At 35.6% G+C, this 22,240-nt stretch overlaps 5 protein-coding genes across 13 annotated transcripts; 3 read left to right on the forward strand and 2 right to left on the reverse strand.

Annotated features, from left to right (window-relative positions):
• Positions 1 to 1,948: 1,948 nt before the first annotated feature.
• Psi (P-element somatic inhibitor) lies at positions 1,949 to 9,036 on the forward strand. 6 transcript variants are annotated; one of them, XM_088031402.1, is made up of 12 exons: positions 1,949 to 2,149; positions 2,233 to 2,308; positions 2,361 to 2,525; positions 4,073 to 4,306; positions 4,584 to 5,170; positions 5,221 to 5,458; positions 5,518 to 5,735; positions 5,784 to 6,005; positions 6,112 to 6,321; positions 6,370 to 6,493; positions 6,672 to 6,808; positions 8,789 to 9,036. In XM_088031402.1, exons 1-11 carry the CDS (start codon positions 2,060 to 2,062, stop codon positions 6,791 to 6,793), a joined length of 2,286 nt encoding a protein of 761 aa, XP_087887528.1. In that variant the 5' UTR covers positions 1,949 to 2,059; the 3' UTR covers positions 6,794 to 6,808; positions 8,789 to 9,036. The 6 variants fall into 6 exon arrangements, with proteins under 6 accessions (XP_087887528.1, XP_087887520.1, XP_087887544.1 ...); XM_088031394.1 differs by lacking the exon at positions 8,789 to 9,036 and adding an exon at positions 7,185 to 8,108; XM_088031418.1 differs by lacking the exon at positions 8,789 to 9,036 and adding an exon at positions 7,185 to 8,108 and having other exon boundaries at positions 6,370 to 6,448.
• A 187-nt stretch (positions 9,037 to 9,223) lies between these two features.
• On the forward strand, positions 9,224 to 11,156 carry LOC148180863 (cilia- and flagella-associated protein 45-like). Its single transcript, XM_088031446.1, has 5 exons — positions 9,224 to 9,623; positions 9,671 to 9,817; positions 9,863 to 10,015; positions 10,059 to 10,990; positions 11,038 to 11,156. Exons 1-5 carry the CDS (start codon positions 9,471 to 9,473, stop codon positions 11,105 to 11,107), a joined length of 1,455 nt encoding a protein of 484 aa, XP_087887572.1. The 5' UTR covers positions 9,224 to 9,470; the 3' UTR covers positions 11,108 to 11,156.
• Positions 11,109 to 12,752, reverse strand: LOC148180864 (uncharacterized). 3 transcript variants are annotated; one of them, XM_088031473.1, is made up of 6 exons: positions 12,591 to 12,752; positions 12,304 to 12,379; positions 12,127 to 12,251; positions 11,948 to 12,077; positions 11,500 to 11,642; positions 11,109 to 11,449 (listed from the first exon to the last, which is right to left on the reverse strand). In XM_088031473.1, exons 2-6 carry the CDS (start codon positions 12,377 to 12,379, stop codon positions 11,174 to 11,176), a joined length of 750 nt encoding a protein of 249 aa, XP_087887599.1. In that variant the 5' UTR covers positions 12,591 to 12,752; the 3' UTR covers positions 11,109 to 11,173. The 3 variants fall into 3 exon arrangements, with proteins under 3 accessions (XP_087887599.1, XP_087887589.1, XP_087887585.1); XM_088031463.1 differs by having other exon boundaries at positions 11,500 to 11,666; XM_088031459.1 differs by having other exon boundaries at positions 11,500 to 11,678.
• Positions 12,753 to 15,871: 3,119 nt separating this feature from the next.
• On the forward strand, positions 15,872 to 17,930 carry LOC148180865 (spermine oxidase-like). 2 transcript variants are annotated; one of them, XM_088043147.1, is made up of 4 exons: positions 15,872 to 16,661; positions 16,708 to 17,314; positions 17,371 to 17,573; positions 17,653 to 17,930. In XM_088043147.1, exons 1-4 carry the CDS (start codon positions 16,210 to 16,212, stop codon positions 17,858 to 17,860), a joined length of 1,470 nt encoding a protein of 489 aa, XP_087899273.1. In that variant the 5' UTR covers positions 15,872 to 16,209; the 3' UTR covers positions 17,861 to 17,930. The 2 variants fall into 2 exon arrangements, with proteins under 2 accessions (XP_087899273.1, XP_087899265.1); XM_088043139.1 differs by having other exon boundaries at positions 15,891 to 16,661; positions 17,623 to 17,930.
• A 561-nt stretch (positions 17,931 to 18,491) lies between these two features.
• On the reverse strand, positions 18,492 to 22,039 carry LOC148180866 (uncharacterized). The gene is made up of 3 exons (XM_088043489.1): positions 21,334 to 22,039; positions 21,106 to 21,281; positions 18,492 to 18,611 (listed from the first exon to the last, which is right to left on the reverse strand). Exons 1-3 carry the CDS (start codon positions 22,034 to 22,036, stop codon positions 18,492 to 18,494), a joined length of 999 nt encoding a protein of 332 aa, XP_087899615.1. The 5' UTR covers positions 22,037 to 22,039.
• Positions 22,040 to 22,240: the final 201 nt, after the last annotated feature.

Consider the following 22,240-nt stretch of genomic DNA (forward strand, 5'->3'; position numbering starts at 1 on the left):
AATCAGGAATTTATTGAAAATACAAAAAGATTTAAGTCTATTTTGATGAAAAGTGGTCAATAAAAGATTTGTACTACGTGATGTGGATGTTTTTTTGACTACTAAACATGTTTGTAAACAAATCGCCTATTTTTCCAAATTAAACCTTTGGGCGAACATTTTACATTCTTTTAATAGAATTTGAGTTTAGATTCGAAGCAAGTGCAACTATTGACGTTCAGTGAGCTAAAAAAGACGAAGTTATCAACATTTAGATTCTCGAAGATTATATTTTTCTCTTTTTTTTCTCAAAGGTTTCAAAGTAAGGGTTTTAATTTGAGGATCTAAACATGTTAAGCCCATTTTCATGTTTATCAATTCTTTTGCCACACCTTACCAGAAGATTTATTTCTGCTAATTGAATATCTGTCCCATTTTCACTTAATTTCTTCTACTCTACGACGATCTTTATCTTGTCATTTTTATCCCTTTATCCCTAATTGGATTTCTGCCCCATTTCGGTTCAATTCCCTTTATGCTATGACATTCTTCATGACCATTTTTGTCCCATTTCTACTGAATTTTCATTCTTATACCTCCACTTTCCATGGATTCATCATTTGCCATTTTACATTTTTTGATTCTTATCTTTTTTATTACATCTGTCTCTAATTCTAGTCATTTTCTTTTCCCAATTTTCACTTCTCTGGTCACTGAAAAGAGCTATTCCATTTCACACAGTTTCTTGCTCTAATTCTAACCCAAAGCACCCCAAATTTCGCTCGCCTCCCCAGTTCTCATATCCTTTTTTTTAGAAAACCAACTTAGCAGAAAGGACGAAAATGCTTGCGATAGAGAAGATAGACATCTATCCAACAGCAGAAGAAGAAAGTGAATGTAATTTGAAAGAATGAAATTGTATGTACGAAGAAATAAATTTTATTCGAAAAATAGTTTTTTTCCCAATATGAACGCAAAATCAAAAATACATAAATGTTAACACAAAAAATTGAAAAAAATTAAAATAATGAATTTAAAAAAATCGAAAATTTAAGAAAACCAATGTACGAAAATTTTAAAATTCTAAAGTTCCAAAATTTAAAATCAATAAATTAAAAACACAAAATTTTTTGTTCTAAAATTGTGAAATTTGGTACACTAAAAGTAAGTATCTATGAGTCCGCAAATTTGCCAATTTTCATTAGTTTGACGTTAAAATTATTGGGCTTTAATAAAAAATTTAATAAAAATTGGACTTTTGTCACCAACCGAACTTGTCAATTATCCCTAATCAAAAATAGTTTCTTTCAAATGCATTTTTTTAATTTATTTACAATGAAAAGTAGAAAAAATAGTATATTACAGTCATTTCATAAGACGACTTGTAGCACTCATTCTATTTGACCACTCCTCGCTGCGCTCGTCGTGGTCAAAACTCATTCGTGCTACAATTCTCGCCTTACGAAACACGTGTAATAATGTACTATTGTCATATGCAATCAACAATACAAACGTTTATAATATTTATGTGGCGGTGTGTGACGGTTTTTGTGATGGGGGTAATTCTTCAAGTTAGGGAGCTAGCTTCACACAAGTAGAATGCTAGGTGGTGCCAACTTCAGGAAATGTAAATCACGAAGTATTCGAGAAAAACTCATTAAATTTGAAGATTAGACAATTATTAATATTGTAACATTTGTAACCATCAGCAATAAACGAAGACGCTGACGCATTTCTTCAATATTACTAAAATAGTTATTTATGCTACAAGTGGGTTATTGTGAATACCTATTAAAAATTTATTTTGTTATTATTGCTTTTGTACGTCTGTATTGGATACAATAAATTACAGAGTTAAGATACTATTGTTTTATTAATTTCATAAGACACCTCTAAACATTAAAATAAATTAAAAAAAAATGAATTTAGCGCGCTCATCTAGGGTATTTGTTTTTCAGTTGGCATTTCCTTTTCCACCATCTCTAGTTCCAACGCTGTCGTTCACGTTTGTACGCGGGCGACTGGGCGCCACCATTTTATGTTTTATATGTGGACAAAATTTTGTTAATGTTGATAAAAAATGAGTGATTATTCAGCGGTAGCTCCGCCACCTCAACAGAACTTCAATCAGTCTTCAGCCTTCGCGGCGGCCCTGCAGCGCGCTAAACAGGTACGAAAACACCCGTAAACAACAAAGGCCTGATCGGCTTATCCCGTTCAACAACAAACATTAAACTCAAATGTATATTCCAGATCGCCGCCAAAATCAATCCCGGTACAACAAATCCCAACGAGCCCCGACAGAAGCGGCCTTTAGAAGACGGTCCAGGTATGTAGGGGTTATCAACGAAACTCTTCTTTAAAGTTGACATTTTCTGTAGAGCCGGATGCGAAAAAGGGTCCCGGGAACAACGGACCACCCCCTCAGTTACCACCTCCGGGGAGCAGACCGCCACCGCCACAAGGCGGCATGGGTGGACCGGCAATGGGCGGCGGACCTCAACTAAATGAGGATATTAAAGTACCAGATAAGATGGTTGGGCTGAGTAAGTATAATTAAGAAAAAGTATAATCAAACTATTGTTTGACGTCATATTTATTTGGTTTATGGTGCCTACACTGTTCTATTTTTTCATAGTTGTTATAACAATGGGAAGATCAAGTTTACAAACAATTATTGTTACTTTTTGCCAATGCTTGTGATTGCACATTAGCTATGTTTTATAAATTTGTATTTATAAACGTTACATTGTGTTACCCACAGGGGTCAATGCTTCTGTTTTTATTGTTGGCTTCCAAATTGCAAAGTTTGTTGTTCATTATAGCAATTGGTCATGCAAGTTTTCCCAAATTAATTATTTATTAAAGAAAGTATAAACACATTGTTTGACCATATTTCAACTATATATTACTATTACTTTACGAGTCAATATTGGTGCCAAAAATACCACAAGCATCAAAAATTGATTTCTTCAAATCGCATTTTATGTAAAGTACGCTAAAACAAAGATTAAGTCTCCATTTCTCTATTTTTGACTTCTCAAAAATAACTCTCCAAGTCAGTTTGATTTAGTTTTGAGGACATTGGAATAGAAGTTTATAAAATTCTGTCGACGCTTTTATTTTAGCTATTTTTATTCTCTGCTGTGATTCTTCCAAACTATAGCAGTTGATAAATAGTATTAAAATAAATTTGCAAATGAACTAATCGATACTCTAATGCATATTAAAAGCGGCAAGTCTCGTTCCGTCTTTTTTAGAGAGGGACTAGAAAGTATTTTCAACGTTTGACTTAATTTTTAAACTCTTAAATTTTACGGAGATTAGGGTTGAGTATGAGTATAATTACTAATCTAAATCCGATACATTAAATTCTCGGGTTTAGAAGGAAAGTTGCCTAATGTGTTTTAGTTTTTTTAATGTTTTGTTACATAATTGCGTTAAACATAATCTTTACCTTATTTGAAGAAATGTGGTATTTAGACTTTTAGGGCTAAAATTGAGTAATTAAGCCTTATTTTTGTATTACCATTCGATTTTAATCTGGTTTATATTAAATTTTGTACTATAAGCTTTGTCGTTGGGAATTGTAATTAATTCTTTCTAAATTACTATTTATTGATCAGTATTAGACAACAATGTTTATCAAAAAGCAATAGGTTACACCTTGATTTTAGTGTTAACGCCATTCGAACTGCTATGTTAGACATTTTGATTGAAGACAGATTACAAAATAAATTCCACACTTAGAATCAAAAGTAATACCAAAAGATTAGGTTCGATTTTCAAAAACATAATTGCTTTGAGGCGAGGCCAACATTTCGTGTTTTTGATAATTTGTCAATAAAACCGGTTACCAATTCGTGACGAAAAATACATCGTTTTGCTGTAAACTCGAGGTAATAAAACCATTTTAGGTCGCATTTCCATCTATCGACTTCCTCCCCATTCGTCTCCTAAAGCATTTCATTTCCGTTCATGGAATGAATTATCCCTTAGACCCTTGCAGTGCCTCGCCCTTGCTTCTTGACAGTTTTATTGTTTACGAATTTTTTTCCATTTTTGGATCGTACTGAATTATAATGTTTTCCAGTCATTGGCCGTGGAGGTGAACAAATCACTCGACTTCAGTCCGAATCAGGCTGTAAAATCCAAATGGCACCTGATTCACAGGGAATGCCAGACCGTGTATGTTCGTTATCTGGTACAAAAGAGGCTATCAATAGAGCCAAGGAGCTCATTATGAATATCGTTCATCAAAGAGGCCGTTCGGAAGGGCTGGGTGGGCTCGATCTAGGTCCCAACATGGGCCACAATAATTACTCAGGTTGAGCAATTTTATGTGCACTTGCATGCTAGAGAGATTGGAGTTTTTATTTAACAAATCACGTGCATTTTTTATGTTGATTTGTGCTTTCAGGTGTGGTTCATGTACATTCCTGCTTGTAGCGTTTTTACACAGACTAACGAAATTATCGATATCCAAGTAGTTTTTACATTATTTGCTGTTTTTAGATGTTTTTTAGTTAGTTGAAATGACGATAACATAGCAGAATATCCCGACACACCACCTTTGTTAACTGATTCTACTTTCGTTATGTTAGGAATGAACAATATGAATCAAGGAATGGGCGGCGGCGGCGGTGGCGGCGGCGGAGGAGGAGGAGGAAGTGGAGGCGGCGGCGGTGGTGGTGGTGGTGGTGGTGGCCGCAACTTCGTCGAAATCATGATCCCCGGTCCGAAGGTCGGCCTCATCATCGGAAAAGGTGGTGAGACGATCAAGCAGTTGCAGGAGAAAAGTGGCGCCAAAATGGTGGTTATCCAAGACGGTCCTAATCAAGAACAAGAAAAACCATTGAGAATCAGCGGCGATCCTTCCAAAGTCGAATACGCCAAACAGTTAGTGTATGATCTGATTGCCGAGAAAGAAATGCAGAACTATAATAGACGAGGTGGCGGTGGTAGACAGGATGACAGACAACAATATAACGATTACGGGGGCGGTGGCGGTAATGAAGCTGAAGTTTTAGTGCCGCGACAAGCGGTAGGCGTTGTTATCGGTAAAGGGGGCGACATGATCAAGAAAATACAAGCTGAAACTGGAGCGCGCGTCCAGTTTCAACAAGCTCGTGAAGAAGGCCCAGGAGAAAGGCGGTGTTACCTCTCTGGTACTCCCAAGCAAGTGGAACAAGTAAGTACAATCATTACTTCATTCAAGTTTCTGACAGGTTTTTCATTTAGGCTAGACAACGAATAGAAGAACTTATAGACAGCGTCCATCGGAGAGATGGAGACGGTCCCGGACAAGGTCGAGGAGGCGGTAGAGGAAGAGGCGGCGACCGATATGAAAACCGAGGAAGCAATCGAAACGGTGGCGGTCAGGACTACGGTGGTTGGGATGACCGAAGACAACAACAGCCATCACAGGAAGTGACATTTGTTGTTCCTAGTTCGAAGTGTGGCGTCATTATCGGAAGAGGTAATAAAGACCGTTACTTTGTCATTGGCACGTCTATTTTTATCTCGACAAAAACACAGGTGGAGAAACAATTAAGCAGATCAATCAGCAGTCGGGTGCCCATTGTGAGTTAGATAGACGGTCGCAAAACAATCAGAATTCGAACGAAAAAACTTTTATTATCCGTGGAGACTCCGATCAGATCGAAGCAGCCAAACGAATCATTAGCGATAAAGTCCAAATGCCTCTCAACTTTGTACCTGTCGGCGGACCGGCCATGTCGAACAACATGCAAACTGTGAGTAAATTCGGTGATAAGTGCCAAATCTATTGTTATTTTATTTAGGCTTATCCGGGCATGGCGCCCCAAGGATATAATCCCCAAAATTGGGGTATGCCAGCGTACCAGCAGCAGTGGAACGCTCCTCAGCAAGGTGCCGACGCTCCTGCGCAACCAAACCCTATGCAAGTGAATCCCACGACGGGGCAGCCCGATTATTCGTTGCAATGGGCAGAATATTACAGGTCATTGGGGATGCACCGGGAAGCGGAAATGATTGAGCAACAGGTGGGCAGTTTCAACCTATTTAGAGAATGATTTTACTCATTTTTAATTTAGTAACTCAAGGTCGATTGATATGGGGTGGTATTTGATAAGTAAAATTTTTATTTAGGCAAAATCGAAAGGAGTCGGCCCGACAGCACCAGGCCAACCTCAGGCGGCTGCTACGGCAGGCGGGCCGGGGGCAGCACCTGCAGCGACGCCGACGGCGGCAGCATCTAATGGCGGCCAACCCGATTACAGTGCGCAATGGGCAGAGTATTATCGTAGTATAGGAAAACATAAAGAAGCAGAAGCCATCGAGGCACAGATGAAGTCAAAGGTGAATTGTTGAGTAATTTAAATAAAAACAAACAACTATAACTTCTAGCAACAAAATCAGGCAAACGTTCAATCCATGCAGGGAGCTCAGGGGGCATCGCAGTCCGGACCTGCACAGGCGCCCGCAGGTAGTTACCAGCAACAAGCATACGGTGCATATCAAGCTCCCAGTGGTGCGTTATTTTTATTTATATTATTTTGTGTGTTATTCATCTCATTGTTCAGACTAAATGCGCAATTGCTAGAAGGTTATCTTTATCCTTGACTTCTTTTGGGATTGGTTTTTTTTGTAGCAGTTGCGTTGGAGCCGATGGAATTTGATGAGGTTTTTGATCATTTTTTTTGTGGCAGGTTACTACGGTGGCCAGCCCCAAGGTGGAGTCCCTGGAAACGTCCAACAAGGCGGTTATGGCTTCCAAGCGTACGGATATGGAGCACCCGCCCCGGCAGCCCCACCCAACAACTCCGATTAAAGACTCGTGTTACGTGTAAGTATGGTTTTTCGCTTCTCCATAAACCATGGTGTGCTTATTATCTTGTTTGATTTATTTTTACTACTTTTGAAAACAATGTCGTCTTTGTTATTTTCGATCTATTCTTTTGTTTTATTTTACACATACCGTCATGTCCATGCATATTTTATTTACCCATTTTTATCGTTTGTGTTTGTATTCCAGGAAACTAAAATTATTCAAACGTTTCGTTGATTACTTGTTTTCACTGTAGTGTTTTTATTTATTATCTTTGAAATCCTGTTTTCTTCACACTTTTCAATGGTTGTTTAAGTAAATTGTGTGAAGAGGACAGGTCATCTTGCAGGTGGTGTGAGGCAGCGACATATCAGTTTTCTTATATCATTTACAGATTTTAAATGTGGTCCCCAATTACTAATGATGGGCAAGCATCTGCGGGAGTCATTTTTCTTAGTCGTTAAGAACCTTTTTCATCTTAGTTATAAGCGACTAATTTTATCAGGAGCAAACGTGCCGCCGTCTTAGAATCAAGTCTACGGAAAAAACATAATTTAGATTTATAAATTGTTGTAGAATTAGGTTTTTTGTTCGGAGAATTTTTTACTTTTTATTTCCACCTTTATCGCCATTACGCAGTATTTACATAAGGATAATTTCAATACATGATCATGTACACTTTCGCATAACGATAACGAATATTTTAGTTCATTTGGAAATGTTTTGGATTGTTTTTTGATGAAATTATGATTAGTGACTTGTCTAGCTTCCAATCTATATAATAAAATTTTGTAGTGAATAGGTTATTACCTGTGTGTTAGCTTGTTATTTATAGGGTATGTCAGGATAAGTGAGGACGGCTTTCCAGGAGGTCGGAGCGACATATGGTAAGGCTATCGTTGTAAATGCCATTGTATGATTTGTATATGCTCACTGTTACGAAAAATCAATAAACTTATACAGCCGTGCCCGAAGGAAATGCACACTTCCATCAGTAGTGCAATAATGAGTTCAACCATTCCTTACACTTAGTTAGCCGCCGTTTCCTTGGGGCACGGATGAGCAAAATTTGTTTATTGACACATCGACATGATACTCCTTTCATTTTGGGTTTCGACCGGTAAACAAATTTTGTGTGATTTCGTCCAAAACAAATAAAAAAATCTCAGAATCGTTCGTTTTTGGTTAATCTTTTTTCCCCAGAAATGTGTATTCACTTCATTCTTAGTTTTGATAATATTGTAATCCACTATGTACTGCAGTTAGACTGCGATTGTATTAATTTACATTGATTAAACATAACCTATTACCACTTGTGTCTGTTGTTTTTGTTCTATTTTCAGGTGAGTCCAAGGTAAGGTAGAGTATGTATCCGATTAAAACGCCTTTTTGATGGTCCACTTTTATATGGTGTTTTATATTGTGCCCATGCTTTCACTGCGCCAGATTATAATGATTTATCCTTTAAAATCTATTCTAGGTGCATTTTATGCTATAATAGCAGTAGCGAAATGGGATTCTTCCATCTTACTTCATTCTAACTATATTTGTTTGATGAAAATACTTATTACTGAAATGGAACACTAATTTTGTGGTACTTTCTAAGCTGAGTAACTTTTTTTTCCTTGCAAAATTACTGTATTATTTCAGTAACTGTTTTAAAACCGTGCACAGAATTCTTCCAAGACGTGCCAGACTCTTGGTGGGATTATAAATCAAATGTATTCTATTTCGGGTGTGTTTTTGCAACTTTTCCATAAATATGTTGTTGCTTTTATAGGTAAGGCGATAATTATTATGTTCTCTATTTGTGTGATGGATGCTAGAATTTAATGCTCTATATTGATCGATTTTGGTGCCCTTTGATTTGAACGAGTAATCTGATTTCTGATTACTTGTTTCAGGTCCAGACAACATCATCTTTTATTTAGCACTTGGGTTCTGCTTGCTTCTCTAGATTTATTCAGTATTTTTGCATGTTTTGTGATTATTTTGCAGGTTCACCGACAAGTGGCTAGTACTTCGTGGTTTTTATTTATGATTTATCATAGAATCAGGCAGGGAACAATTCAACTAGGTCCGTGTTTTGTCGAGCTGTGGTAAGACAATCTTATACAATATCACCATTTTGTCAACTCAATGAGGTACTTGCATTTTGGCGCCATACTGTAGTCATGCGTAGTCTCATTAGGGCAGTGCAAGTTCCCCATTGTACCTTATTCATGACTGACAAGTTTATAAAAGCCGACACGAATCGTGATATTTTTTGTTATTAGTTTTAGCTTAGGCTTTAATTTTGTTATTAGATTTTTATTTTTGTACAGCTTTGATGTAGGTACGCATCTACAATAAATAGTTTTTTTCACAAACTGTTTTTTGTTTTATCCTTCTCATTAGTGCACAATGGGTACCACACTTCTGTACATGTAATAATGAATAAAAGACTTGAAAAAACATGTGGACTATTAATTTTAACTCAAGCAAAACAGCTGAAAGAAACACCTCCGTTGCTATAGTTCCTTGTTTTGATCGATTCGACGTTTTATTTTTCCCAAGCATTCCGTGAAAGCAATGTCCAAAATCTCCAAAAAGCCCCTGGCGAAAGGGCCTAAGTATATCCTCCTTTTACTTTTATACCATTTGAAAAAAAAATTTTAGCCAACGAGTAGTCGACGAGAAGATGTGCTTCGAAACAGTGCCCAAACCCAAAGAATTCGTTACAGCTTACGATGCCCACGGAATGCGGAGACTCATGGTACCTGACAGAAATCCCATAGACATTCCCGGGATTCTCCCCATTTCAGAATTCAATCGCCTGAAAACCCAAGCACATGTAAGTCCTCACGATAATTTTCCCCTTTTCTAATGTCAGTTTAAAAGATTGTGACTCTAAAAGACCGACAAATCATGCTGGATAACGCCGAAAAGGAGAAAAACAAGCTCCAGAAAGAAAGCGAGAAGCGAAAAGAACTCATGCAAAACACCCAATTGAAACAAGACGCCCAACAAGGATCTACTCTGAGTGATGTAAATTAAAGGAAATTTCATTCTTTTCGCTTAAATTTGCTTTAGGTTGAAAGAATAGCAAAATCAAAGACCCTTTATTTATTAAAAAGATCTTTCGATTTGATCCAAGAACAAGACAACCGGGTTAAACAGGCTAATGGGGTTATTTTAGCGACGAAATGCAGAGCAATCAGAAATGCTCAGATCGCCGAAAAAGAAGTAAGTTTCTACTCAAATTAAAACTTGACTAAAGCAAATTTAGTTGATACAAAAACAACTCCAAGAAGAAGACATTCGTTTAGACTTGATGATGGAACAGAAGCGACAGAAAGAACTAGAAGATGAAGAGAAACGTAAAGTTCAGGAAGAAAAGAAGAAACAAGCTTACGTAGCATCACTATCCAATCAAATGAGATTGAACGAAATTGAGCGCATGATAGAAGCCGAACGAATAGAGGAAGAATGCAGGATGATCAACAAAGCGTTTTTGGCGATTCAACAGGAGGAGGAAGAAAAAATCAAGGAAAAGAAAGAAACACAGCAAAAAATACGAGAAGAGTTGAAAAAGGCAAATGATGATTTGGATCGTTATAAACTGGTCCAGAAAGAAGAACAGAGAATCGCCGATTTGAGGATACAAAAATTCATGGAACAAAAATTAGAACGGGAATTACAGAGAGAACAAGAACTTGCCTTGGCTAAAGCTGCAAAAGAACAAGAAATTGTGAGAATGAGGGCTCAGCAGCAGAGATCAATGGACATGAAAGCTGCAACAAATGAAATGAACGCACTAAGAATTCAGGAAGAAGTGGAAAGAAAGTGGAGAGAAAAAGAAATGGCGGCTGTTAAGGCGAAGAAACAACAGCAAGAGCAATTGAAACTTGAGAGAGAGAAGCAGGTTGATGATTTGAGACGAGCAGCAGCAGTCGAATTGGCCAGGGATGAAGAGGACTTTCATAGGGTGGCAAAGGTGCAGAGGAGTCTGTGGGAAAAGGAGATGGAGAAGAAGAGGAAGAAAAAAGAAGAGGCCGAACAACATCGAAAGGAGTTGTTAAAACAGATTAATGAGAAGGAGAAGGAAAGGATTATGATGCAAAAAGAGAGATTTGAAGAGGCCAATTTAGAATTGCTTGCACAAAAGCGCAAAGACCAACATGTTCAGGAACATTTAATGAGGAAGATTGAAGATTTGAGGTATTTAGTTACATGGTGAAACAAGCTCTTTTATGTTTATTTTGTAGGAACAGACAAGTGCCAGAGCAGTACATCAAAGACATTGAACACCACATTGAGGGTATAATAAAGAAATAAATAAAATTAATGAATGTATATTTATAATAAAAGAACAGTGAATACCAAATACATGCAAAAAATACTTTATCTTTCGCCCGCCAATGCACAGACTTTGTTCAAATGGTCTCTCAGTGTCTCCAATTGGCGTTTTGTTTCCAAATTTATATCAGGAATTTGTGACATTCGCAATCCTCTTTGAGGTTGAATCGAAAGCATCCGTCCATTGTCCAATGGTATGTTTATGTTGGCATAAGTATCTGTTGTGAAAGCTCCAGTCAAGAGAGGGCTGCCTTGGAATGAGAGGGCTACTTCACCCATATTTGGTCGACGCAAAACGATTTGAGGTGTATTGGGCTTCACCTAAATGACATTTTTAATAACAAACAAACTCAAATAGTAAAGAGAGTAACCTTCGGCGTGACTGTTCCATAAGCCGGGGGAGGCATCTTATTAGCTGGCGTCTTATACTTCTCTGTTGCTTTACGCACTGATGTAGATCTTGAAATGCGGTGTGTTTTATCTAATGCGCGGCTTCGTGTCCTCGAACGTCTACCTGAAGTACTTTTACTACTTTCTGCTGTAAGGTACCCTATGTAAGCCCCAACCAAAATTAGATGGATTATGTGAATTAGGCGCATATTCAGAAGAACTCCAATTTTACATAAGCACAAGAGGGCTCCTTTTTCAAAGCATTATTCATTAATGAAAGTAACTCATTGGAGCAAATGAAACAATTTTTTTTGGAAAGTAGTAGCCCTCTATTAATAATGACTGTTAGTAATGACAATAAAAATAAAATTAAGAGTTCAGAACAGAGTAAAAAGTTAAGCAATTGCCTTTTTCGGTAAAACTTCTTACCTTCATCATCACCAACTGATGAGCTTCTGATGTGTTTTTTCTTCATTACAGTCATTTCTCTTGTAGCATTTAATAATTGCGTTGTTGATGAATTTGTGGTGCTGCCTGACCAGTCCAATGGTAAGTGCTCCTAAATATGTTTTCAGTTAGTTCTAACATTAGGTTTTTTATTTACTTACTAATTCTCCAATTGTCATGTTAAGTATATGCCTTGGAATTTCCAGTTTAGCCTTCTGTAATTGTGGTCTAATTTGATTCAAGGCATTGCCACATTCTTCTTGATATTCATTTAACAACAGTTCCTCTGCAATTAAAATATTAATGAGGAATAAAAGTAATTACAAATTTTAACTAACGATTGTTTTCCAATGTTTGAAGGAAGATGGAATGTCCAGCAGGTGACTTCTTTTTGATAGCTTTTGTCCGGGGCATCTTAAATTACATTGTTGTTTAGTGGAAATTTTGAACTTTTGCGAAAACATATATGAAAGTTTTATTTCAACGGCACGTCTGTGACTTACTTTATTTACACTTTAATTTCTGATTTAAAGAAGTGCAGCAAAGGGCTCACACAGTGAGAGCTTTGGCGGTATTTTTTCGCCTCAACGACTTTGACCACATATGATTAACACTATTTACTTACCGTCTCTTATATATTTCCTTTTTTACAATACACACAAACAACAAAATAACATTTACTTCCAAGTTTGTAAACAATTTTAATTGCACAAGGAAATTGTAACGAACTTCGGTTCTGTTTGACAATTCGATGTCAAACAAAAACTTAAAGTTGTTGCCAACCTAACAAACCGACCTTGGTGAACGGACGCTGCATGGCGCCAAGTTTGAAATTGACAAAGCATTGAAAATGGGCACACCTTAAAACTTAATGATTGTCATCTAATAAATGTCATTATAAATATCAGCAACAACAAAAGTTTCTCTTTAAAAACAATTTGAGTACAATTAACTTTCCTTTCAAAAACGGTGTGCCACATGCCACATGATGCCTACATTACAATTATTGTTTTTTTTTAGACTATAATGTCTGACATTTTTATTATAACATTTGTGTCTAAATGTAGTTCAGTCAAATTAAGGTAAAATGGTATATTTTACTTAAATTTTAATATCTACATTTATTTTGGGAAATACAATATGATCCAATAAATTTTTGATCAGCTCTGCTGTGGAAACAAAAAAATTGAAAACGTATGGCACATGACTTTGCATTAATTAAGTAGTTAAGTTGTCATTTGGCTGTCATTAGTGTAATTATTAAAAAGGTTTCACCGTTGCAAAAATCTTTTCTATCGAGTCCTATTTTAGAAATGCTGCCAAAATAAGAATGAAAAAATGGGTGGACACAATGAATCACCCTACAAACATTAAGTTGTGTTTTTGAGACTATGAAAACTCATGTGGATGTGCCTGGAAACTAACAGCAACCACTTTTAATATTTTCTTAATAAATACACTTCTTTACTGTTTGTTTATTTGTTATTTAATTGTTTAGAACAGCAAGTGCACGTTGCATTACTGATGTTTTTCATTAATGTTGTTTTTAGTAACATAACCTCAAACTTTGGCCTCAACCAACAACGGTTTTCTCAAGAGTGCAGACGTCCACCAAGAATTATTTCAATTTCAATTTAAATTATTATCTAATAAATTACAACCGATAATAAGGTTGACAGCTGCAGCTTGTTTCAACTAGGAACTACTCCTCATTTATTTTGAATACCGCATTTCAAGGTCATAATTTGTGAAAATTGTGGAGCTCTACGGCAAATTTGAGAAGATTTATCCATTGAATTGAACATAAACGAGTATTGGAACACCCAAAGACCTGTTCGTGATTGTTTTTAATACATAAATCCTCTTAAATTTGTCGTAAAGCTCCACAACTGTCACGAATTATGACAATTATGACCTTGAAATGCGGTATTCAAAATAAATGAGGAGTAAAGTCCGTTTTTCTTTTTTTTTTTAAACCACTAACACCGCAATCTGCCCCTGCATTACAACCGGCAACGTTGCCTATGGTGATTTTTGGTGAGAAAATAATTGTCAAATTTTTGACATTTCTAAAAATTAGGCTGTGTTTCCGTTAAAAACGTTTCTTTTACAGCCTGTTGTATTGAAAATCAAAGGATTTAATAGTGAAAAGACTCGGCACAGCCTGAAAGGCCGTTTTGTGTAATCAAATTGTCAATTAGGCAGCTAACCTATTTGATTTTATCACCAAAAAGTCACCATCGACGACGTTGCCGGTTGTAAAGTGGTGGGAAAGTGTGGTGTTGGTGGTTTTTTTTAAAAAAAAAACGGACTTTACGTTTTCCATGTTTTTTGTTTTTCAGAGTAGGGCTGATCATACTGTATAGTTCCACCAAGTTCGTCTGAGCCACCATAAAATCATAAAAATTTGCGGACAACCGCAACGGGACAGCTTGAATAGATTTTCAAATGCATATAATGAGAGTTTATTTACCCAAATTTGCACCCTGCGATAAGAACACCATCCCAGGCCACGGCAGCTGTTTTGTCATAAATATAAAAATACCACAAGCTGTCCAGTTGTGGTAGCACTCAAATTTTTATGATTTTATGGTGGCTCAGACCAACTTGGTGGAACTATACAAAACTTACCAAAGAAAGAACATTAAAAATAATATGTAAAGTGCAGTTCATTCCTATCAGTCCACTCTCCTGTGTAAATTTTCGAAAATTTTTGGGTGTAAATCAGGCTTTCAATTCCTTTGGGAGAAAATTAGGGGAAAATTGAAGCGATTTTTTAATGTCAACGTGTTGTCAAGGTTTAGTGTATTAATCAATAACTAATTAAAAAAAAAATGTAAAAAGGGAATGTGGGAAGCTCCTTAGACGCCCTTGTCGTTTGCGTCAATTTTGTTAATGCTCAGGGGTCGATTTCAAGTGTGACTTGCGTTACTGCAAATCCCATTTGCAACATAGCAACGCCAATCACATTGCTCATATCTTGGCAACGGTTGCAAATTTGCGTTAACGCAGTGACTTGAAATCGACCCGTCAGTCAGTTAAGAATTTAAAGCAAAGTACAATTGATTCTTTCTTTCTAAAAAAAGTAGGTAACTTAAAAATATTGTTGTGTAATAAATTATTATTATTTTATTTAATTATTCTCCACTTTTAATGCACACGTTTGAGATTAATCAATAGAGTTTTTGCTGATTTCTGGTTTACAGTTTCCCCAAGTATCTCAATTGGGTAATCCGAGAGATCGACGCGTCGTGCAGCGGAGAAAATCTGAACTGTCCGTTGAACGATAAACACGTGATAAAATTTTGCGTTTTTTGCTGTTAATGTGTGTTTTTTTCATGTGGGGAGAGTTCTGTGGTGTTAGAAGTGGGTTTATTTCTTGATTTTTTGTGTTGTAAACGTCCGGAATTCAAAAGTGCATCCTTCAATGGGCCGACATATTGTTGTTTCACAGCGCCACCTATAGCTAGTTTGCAAGCCCAATTAAGGGGAGTCGACTGTATTTTCAACATTTTTTTCAAAATTTTACGATGGTACAATAGTAACGAAGCTATTTACCCATCCGTTGCGGAAACAGTTTGATAACGCACTCAAATCAGCTCGGTTCTGTTACCTCGGCAAATTAGGAAAATTTTTCAACAATTTACCTACTATATCCTTCCACAGGAACTTGCTTTATATTGCTTTGGTGTAAATGCTCCTTTAGATATTTACTAACATTTTATAATTTATCAGTATCAGCTCGTGTTCCTTTGATATTCATGCCTCAAAAATATGACAGGTCACCAAAGCCTAAAGCTGTTTTGCAGATTATTTATTTTAATACTGGTCTACAACAAATCCAACTAAATATTTAAAATATTTTTTTATAGGAAAAACCGTAAGTACTTATGTATTTGGTTGATGGCACTAACAAGAACAAACAAAAGTGATAATAGTATTTTGGGACTTGAAAAGGAAGGAAATTGAGAATAAAAATTAGATTAAATCCTTTTTCAAGACATTTTTTAATACACTAATCAACCAAACATTTAGTTGTGCAATCATTTTTGCTATTGCGTTGTTACATAAAAACCAACCAAAACAAATTTGATGAAATCTTCGCAACTTTCATGCATTTTACATAACGTACCCTTAACCCATGACCTGCAAATCTGTTTGTATTTATATCCAGCTGTTGCTGCTTAGATGAATTTATTATCACTATTTGCTCAGCTGTGTTCAAAGACATTAAATTCACTAAAATGAAACTCCTGAAGTTATTTTTGGTGGTTTTTCTCCAAATCTACGCCGAAGCATCTCGTGAAAATCCTGCCATAATCATCGTAGGCGCAGGATCTGCAGGAATAGCTGCTGCAACACGTTTGCTCGAAAACAATTATACCTACATCAAAATTTTGGAGGCAGAAAATCGCATTGGTGGACGTGTTAATAGTGTCTTTTTTGGCAATGCCTATATTGACCTTGGTGCTGAATCATGTCACGGGACTAAAGATAATATCGTCTATCAAATGGTCAAGGACTTCAACATTTTGCGTCACCACGACTCTCCAAGGACTGTTTATCACTCGTCCAGAAAAAATATCAATAAGGAGTTTGGAGAGGAAATTATCACTATCATTGATTCTATTTATGGTCCCGATGGACATAGAGACGAAGACGAAGGTAAATCTCTTGGTTACTATTGTATCAAGAAGTAAGTATTTGGAACTAGTTCGAACTAGATTTAATGATGGTTTCAGATATAATTCAACTATTTATGATAAATACAAAAAACAACCTGATAAATTAGAAGTGGCGAAATCCTCCATGGATTTGCTGCGTCACATTGTTTTAGACTATGAAGGAGCATTCTCTTGGTTTGAGCCTTCAGCTAAGAGCGACTACACAGACTGTGAAGGAGATAAGCAGTTGAAATGGAACGGAATGGGATATAAGACTGCTTTGGAAGTTTTAATGAAAAAGTTCCCAGATCCTTCAAGGCAGTTACCAGTTGAACAAGCAGTATTACTTAACAAAGAAGTAGTTCAAGTATTATGGAATAACAGTTATAAAAACGGCGTAAGTGTTATTTGCTCAGACGGCACTACGTTTAAAGCAGACCATGTTATCTTCACTCCTTCAATTGGAGTGTTGAAAGAGAAACATAACAGTATTTTTACACCTTCGTTGCCCCAAACCAAAAAAGAAGCGATAAAGAATATCGGATTCGGGGCTGTGATGAAGGTTGCTTTATATTTTAAACATAGATGGTGGGAATCAGAAGAGAATTTCACCGGTTTTCACTTTATTTGGAGCGAGGAAGACAAGCATGCAGTGCTGAAAGAGTTTTCCGAAGGACCAATGAAGGTTAAACAATGTGGTTATACTTATATTTCAACGAAAGCAATATTTGAGTTTTATAGGAGGGTCGCTTTTGGTTGACTGAATTCTATTTGGTTTATACTGTGGCTCGAAATCCAAATGTGCTAATAGCGTGGTTAACAGGTGATATTGTTCCTGAGGTTGAAACCATGTCCAATGAAACTATGATTAATGGACTTGAATTCCTTTTCAACAAGTTTTTGGGACACACGTACAACATTTCTGGACCAGATGCTATAATAAGGTACTAAAATAATTCAAAACTTACAGAAGTTCTTAAACTGAAATTTTAGGACTTCTTGGTACTCCAATTCTCATTTTAGAGGCAGCTATTCTTATCAAACTCCAGGAGCTCGAAAAAGCAACATCACGGCAGAAATAGAGTTAGCCAAACCGCTAATAAATAAATATGGACGTCCAATTATACAGTTTGCTGGAGAAGCTACTCATCCATACTTTTATTCAACGGTTCATGGAGCTATTGAGACTGGATTTAGAGAAGCTAATCGAATTATTAATTTATACAAGTAATTTATTTGTGTGAAATGTGAACGGTTTTGTTGAAGTAGTGAAAAATAAGTACTTATAAGGATGGAAAGTGTTCGTCGTTTTTGATTGTATCTCGTACCGTTTCTAATCAATTAGCAACCAATTTTGTTGCCTTGAAATTGGTATATTATGGTGATGTAGACAGTTGTAGCTCCAATTATCTGAAACTGTTTATAAAAATTGGTTCAGAACATTTTTAGATTTTACTGTAAAGGCGAAAGAACCATCAATTGTAAATAATCCCATTGCGCTAATAGGTTGATTTCTGTGCTTTATTTGCAGAGCAAACATTTTTAGCTGAAATGTATATGAAAACATTAGAAAGACGTTAGTTTTCTTACTTTTTCTTCGATATGAACGTCGCAGTGTATCATGAGTTTGTTTATCCATTGTAAAGTAGCTTGAGTCTGAAATATCGATATCGAAGTAAAATTTTTATTTCACTTTAATATTTCTGAAAATGGATGCTAAAACAACGCAACTTCTATGTCACCAAGCGGAGGACAACATTTAAAAGTAACTAAAACAAAAGTCATTCTTATTGTAAAAAGTTTGTTTTTTTTCTATAAAAATCTTGACATAGAAATGCGTGTTTCTTACCACTGAAATGTAGTTAGGTATACATTACCTCATATGTATGCAAGTGCGCTGTAACTGATTTTCTGATTAATTCATAAATGCGGAAAACTGCCCAGAAAAACCATCCAAATGATGAAATTGGGCGGATAAAAATCTAACAATAAGAAAATTATATACAGATGTCCCAAAACTCATGACCTAGAGAGCAAGGGAGGGTGCCGGCAACAATACAGATGGCAAATTTTAAAACAAAAATTGCTTAAGTTTAATAGTATTCGAGAAAGGATAAAAATTTAACAACCAATCCCGGAAGCTTATTCTAGAGATAGAGTAAAATTTCCTAGGCAACGAGAGTGTAATGTGCACCTGACCAATGGACGATAGCATGTCTCGATAGTTACCGATTTTCAAATTCTGTTCAGCTTCCGGATTGGCTACCGTTTTTTTGTCTTAACTCAATTCTTTTTTGGTTTCGAAATTTTGGTTCAGAATTGTTGCCTCCATAAGCCTTTTTTCTCTGGGTCACGAATTCTGGGACATCCTGTATGATGAAAATAATATACTTCTGTCTTAATATGTACAGGTGTCCCAGAATTCTTTATCAAAATCTGAGTTGATTGTCGTATCGCTTAATGTTTAGGCCCTTACAGTTTTTAAGTTACAAGCACTTTAATAAGTTGGCCAATCACAGCCCATAAATCGCTAGATAGCATTGTGTTGCTACGTTACCCGCGAAAATTTTTTCTTAAGGGGATTTTTCCGCGGAGGCGAAACGTTTTTTTTCCATATTTTGGCCACATTTTTGTGTACTCTGTCTTGAAATTTTAATATGGTGTCCTTAAAATATACTTCATCGGAGTTACAAGAAGAAACGTTTAAAAAAATGTATGTAACAATTTTTAAACATTTTTTATTAAAATAGAAAAAAAATTATTGTTTCTACAAATTTTGACTCTACTACCCCGAAGAACATTTTTTTTAAAGATTCTTATGAATTAATTTCATCATTAGAAAGCATTTTGCAAGGTGCGCAAAAGGTTTTAAAATTTACGAACATATGTTGTCAAATAATGACATTCCTGCCAGGAGTGTACAAAAATCATGCTAAATAAAGTTAACGAAAGGGATCAAATTATTCATGAAAATTGTATATTTGGTTGCATTTCAATATGCAATATGCATTTGCATATTCGTTAGGGTCGTCATGTTATTAGAATCAGTCTGTATATTATTGCCAATTTAAAAAAAAAATAAAAATTATGAGCCTGTGGGTGAGACATTTCGCCAATTATTAAATAAGTAGTTAACTAAAAAAATGTAACGTTTTTCAACTCTCTTTTTGGACACATTGTTCATTTTATAAATAAATAAATCATGAATTTTTTTCCTAATTAGGTAAGTTAACTATCTAGGAAAAGAAATAAACTTGCCAGGGAAAAGATATTTTCACCTTTTGGTCAGATTTTATAGACTTTCCGGCTGTTCGATACTTTGAATTTTTTTGAATTTTTACAATATTTTACGTTCTTGGGTGATTTTCCTTTTTTATGTTTTTTTTTTGTATAATGTCGATTTTTTTACAGTTTAATACTTATTGCATTTTGTGTTCTTATGAATGTTTCGAATTCATCCCTTTTTTTCGACTATTAGCAGTTTTTGGTTTAGGTTTTTAATTTAATGCAAACTGTTTGTATTTTGGATATTGAGAATCTTTGCCCTCTGTGGAATTTCTTGTTTTGTTTGGATGTCTGCGCTTTTAAACGCTTTTTACAATTATTTTTTCAAGAATTGTCAACGTGTCTTTCTATCGGTTCTATCGGGATGCGGTTTCTTCCAGCAGTTTGCTATTGGCAACTATGTAATGTTTTTTGTTAGTTCAAAAATCTCGGACCTTACAGTCACTGGTATTTATACTCCGACTTTGATTTTTGAATTTCATAAAATGCACTTGTATTTTTGCCTATTTTTAATTTTCTCTTTGAGACATGATTTTTAAAATACGTACAAAATAAGCTAGACATAATTATTATTATCATGCAAAGAACTTATGCAAAAAAATGAATCCTTATCTGTCGCCTTAAGCGAAAACGACCTTTTTTGCTGATCTGACTGCCACAACGTGTTGAAAACTATTTGATTTCTTCAGTTTTAGTTTTAACTGCTTTACTGTACGCTAAATTCTTCTGATATAATTTTTGTGTAAGGAAAAAGAAATTACCGACATGATTTTTTAGTAAAACCCGGGAAAATGCTCTTGTGTCAGAACATGTGGTAAAGTTTCGTTTATCCACAAGAATCGTGCAAGTATAACAAGGTAAGATTGATCCTGTATAGACTTGTAAAAATTTTCCTAGCCTTTTTTGGTGTGCAAACAATGAGAGGCCACTACATTCATTATTCAGTGCTGAGTCAAAAACTATTTCTATGACTATAAATCACATTACCAATTTGTTTGCGGTGTTAAAACTATGATTTATATTAAAAATTTTCCTACACAAACTATTTAGAGAATAAATCTTTAGTTACATCCTACATACTCATCTAAGGTCATTGCATTGTAGATAAAATATTCTTGGAACGTAAACTAGCGTCATAAAATTTTATAACATTGTGCATTAAAGACGTGATTTACGTACAAAGCCACTTACGCTATAATAACAGTAGCAAAATGCAAAAACAATCGTATTGAACTGAACCACGGACCCAACAATAACCAAAAATCCAAAAATCTTGTTAACAACATCGCGTAAGTCACTGAGTTTATCATGACAGTGGATACAAACATCCAGAATTTTCTCTTCATTCTTCGAGTTTCTTATTGCATCTAAAACAATTTTAGAAACATGAAGTGTCAAAATTCTAATCAGAAATCGTACCGCTAATAACACCAATTTTCTTGCGTTCATTTGTGTGTTTAATTCTCATTAAACATTTGTTGTTAATATTGGAAAGTACCAAATTAACTGCTTCAAATCTTTTCCGTAGAATAAGATTACAAATGGCAAACAAACTTTCACCATGATGAATTAGAGTAAAAGTGTACAAATGACAAAACAATAAAGGTCGAGGTATAGCATCCAATTTTTCAACTCCGCGTTTAATGTTCCACAATTGCATGATAAGATTTCCAACTGTTAATCCAGAACCGCCAAAATTGATGGCTGCGTAAATATAAAACTCAGTGTTGTAGTTAAAAGATTGACCTATTTTCGAGAAGATCCGGTCGATTTTTGCGACTGAGTTAAAGAAGTTTCGTAAAAGGTGTCTTTGAAACTGGCCCTGGATAAGACATACAAAGGAGGCAAAATCTCCAGCGAGAGTTACCACCAAAATTAAGAGTCTTGCCAAAGTGTTGAAGTTGTAAATGTTACCATCAGTGACTGGATTAAATCCTAATGATCCAATGTAAATCATGCTAATAAATAATGCTAAATAACCCAAACCAATGATGGAACACGAGGTGTTCGTTAGAAGCATCACATTTTTGCCCACTTTTCCAAAATAAATCGGTGAAAAACCCAAAAGAAGTGTTGCGTAAACACTTGGAGCGATAGACTCATATATGCTACGTTTAATCATCTTGAAAGTTCCACAGGAACTGACCTGGAAAAATTTCCATGAAAATTACTCTCTTGGGTGCCGTTATTTTATGGTTTATCAGATTTGATTAGCATCAAATTTTAGTAGAACGTTGACCGATAGAAAAACTTTGCCTTTCACTATGTATCAGATTTGGATTCTCATAATTTAACTTCTGACTCATGTGACCAAATGAGCTAGACA

The sequence above is a fragment of the Gnatocerus cornutus genome, chromosome 1, assembly GCF_029298725.1.
Source record: "Gnatocerus cornutus isolate USDA-ARS CGAHR chromosome 1, icGnaCorn1.1, whole genome shotgun sequence".
Classification (NCBI taxonomy): Eukaryota; Metazoa; Arthropoda; class Insecta; order Coleoptera; family Tenebrionidae; genus Gnatocerus; species Gnatocerus cornutus.

Excerpts from the sequence above, each read along its gene's own strand:
- Psi (XM_088031402.1), top strand. The coding sequence starts at position 2,060 with ATGAGTGATTATTCAGCGGTAGCTCCGCCACCTCAACAGAACTTCAAT. Across the intron at positions 2,150-2,232 it reads CCCTGCAGCGCGCTAAACAG|ATCGCCGCCAAAATCAATCC; the intron begins GTACGAAAACAC and ends TGTATATTCCAG. Across the intron at positions 5,736-5,783 it reads TGTCGAACAACATGCAAACT|GCTTATCCGGGCATGGCGCC; the intron begins GTGAGTAAATTC and ends TATTTTATTTAG.
- LOC148180863 (XM_088031446.1), top strand. The coding sequence starts at position 9,471 with ATGTGCTTCGAAACAGTGCCCAAACCCAAAGAATTCGTTACAGCTTAC. Across the intron at positions 9,818-9,862 it reads AAGGATCTACTCTGAGTGAT|GTTGAAAGAATAGCAAAATC; the intron begins GTAAATTAAAGG and ends AATTTGCTTTAG. Across the intron at positions 10,991-11,037 it reads AGGAAGATTGAAGATTTGAG|GAACAGACAAGTGCCAGAGC; the intron begins GTATTTAGTTAC and ends TTTATTTTGTAG.
- LOC148180864 (XM_088031459.1), bottom strand. The coding sequence starts at position 12,379 with ATGCCCCGGACAAAAGCTATCAAAAAGAAGTCACCTGCTGGACATTCC. Across the intron at positions 11,679-11,947 it reads ATCAGTTGGTGATGATGAAG|GGTACCTTACAGCAGAAAGT; the intron begins GTAAGAAGTTTT and ends GGGCTTACATAG. Across the intron at positions 11,450-11,499 it reads ATGGAACAGTCACGCCGAAG|GTGAAGCCCAATACACCTCA; the intron begins GTTACTCTCTTT and ends AATGTCATTTAG.
- LOC148180865 (XM_088043139.1), top strand. The coding sequence starts at position 16,210 with ATGAAACTCCTGAAGTTATTTTTGGTGGTTTTTCTCCAAATCTACGCC. Across the intron at positions 17,315-17,370 it reads TTTCCGAAGGACCAATGAAG|GAGGGTCGCTTTTGGTTGAC; the intron begins GTTAAACAATGT and ends TGAGTTTTATAG. Across the intron at positions 17,574-17,622 it reads GGACCAGATGCTATAATAAG|GACTTCTTGGTACTCCAATT; the intron begins GTACTAAAATAA and ends CTGAAATTTTAG.
- LOC148180866 (XM_088043489.1), bottom strand. The coding sequence starts at position 22,036 with ATGATTAAACGTAGCATATATGAGTCTATCGCTCCAAGTGTTTACGCA. Across the intron at positions 21,282-21,333 it reads GAAAATTGGTGTTATTAGCG|ATGCAATAAGAAACTCGAAG; the intron begins GTACGATTTCTG and ends AAATTGTTTTAG. Across the intron at positions 18,612-21,105 it reads TTTGCTACTGTTATTATAGC|ATTTTTATCCGCCCAATTTC; the intron begins GTAAGTGGCTTT and ends TCTTATTGTTAG.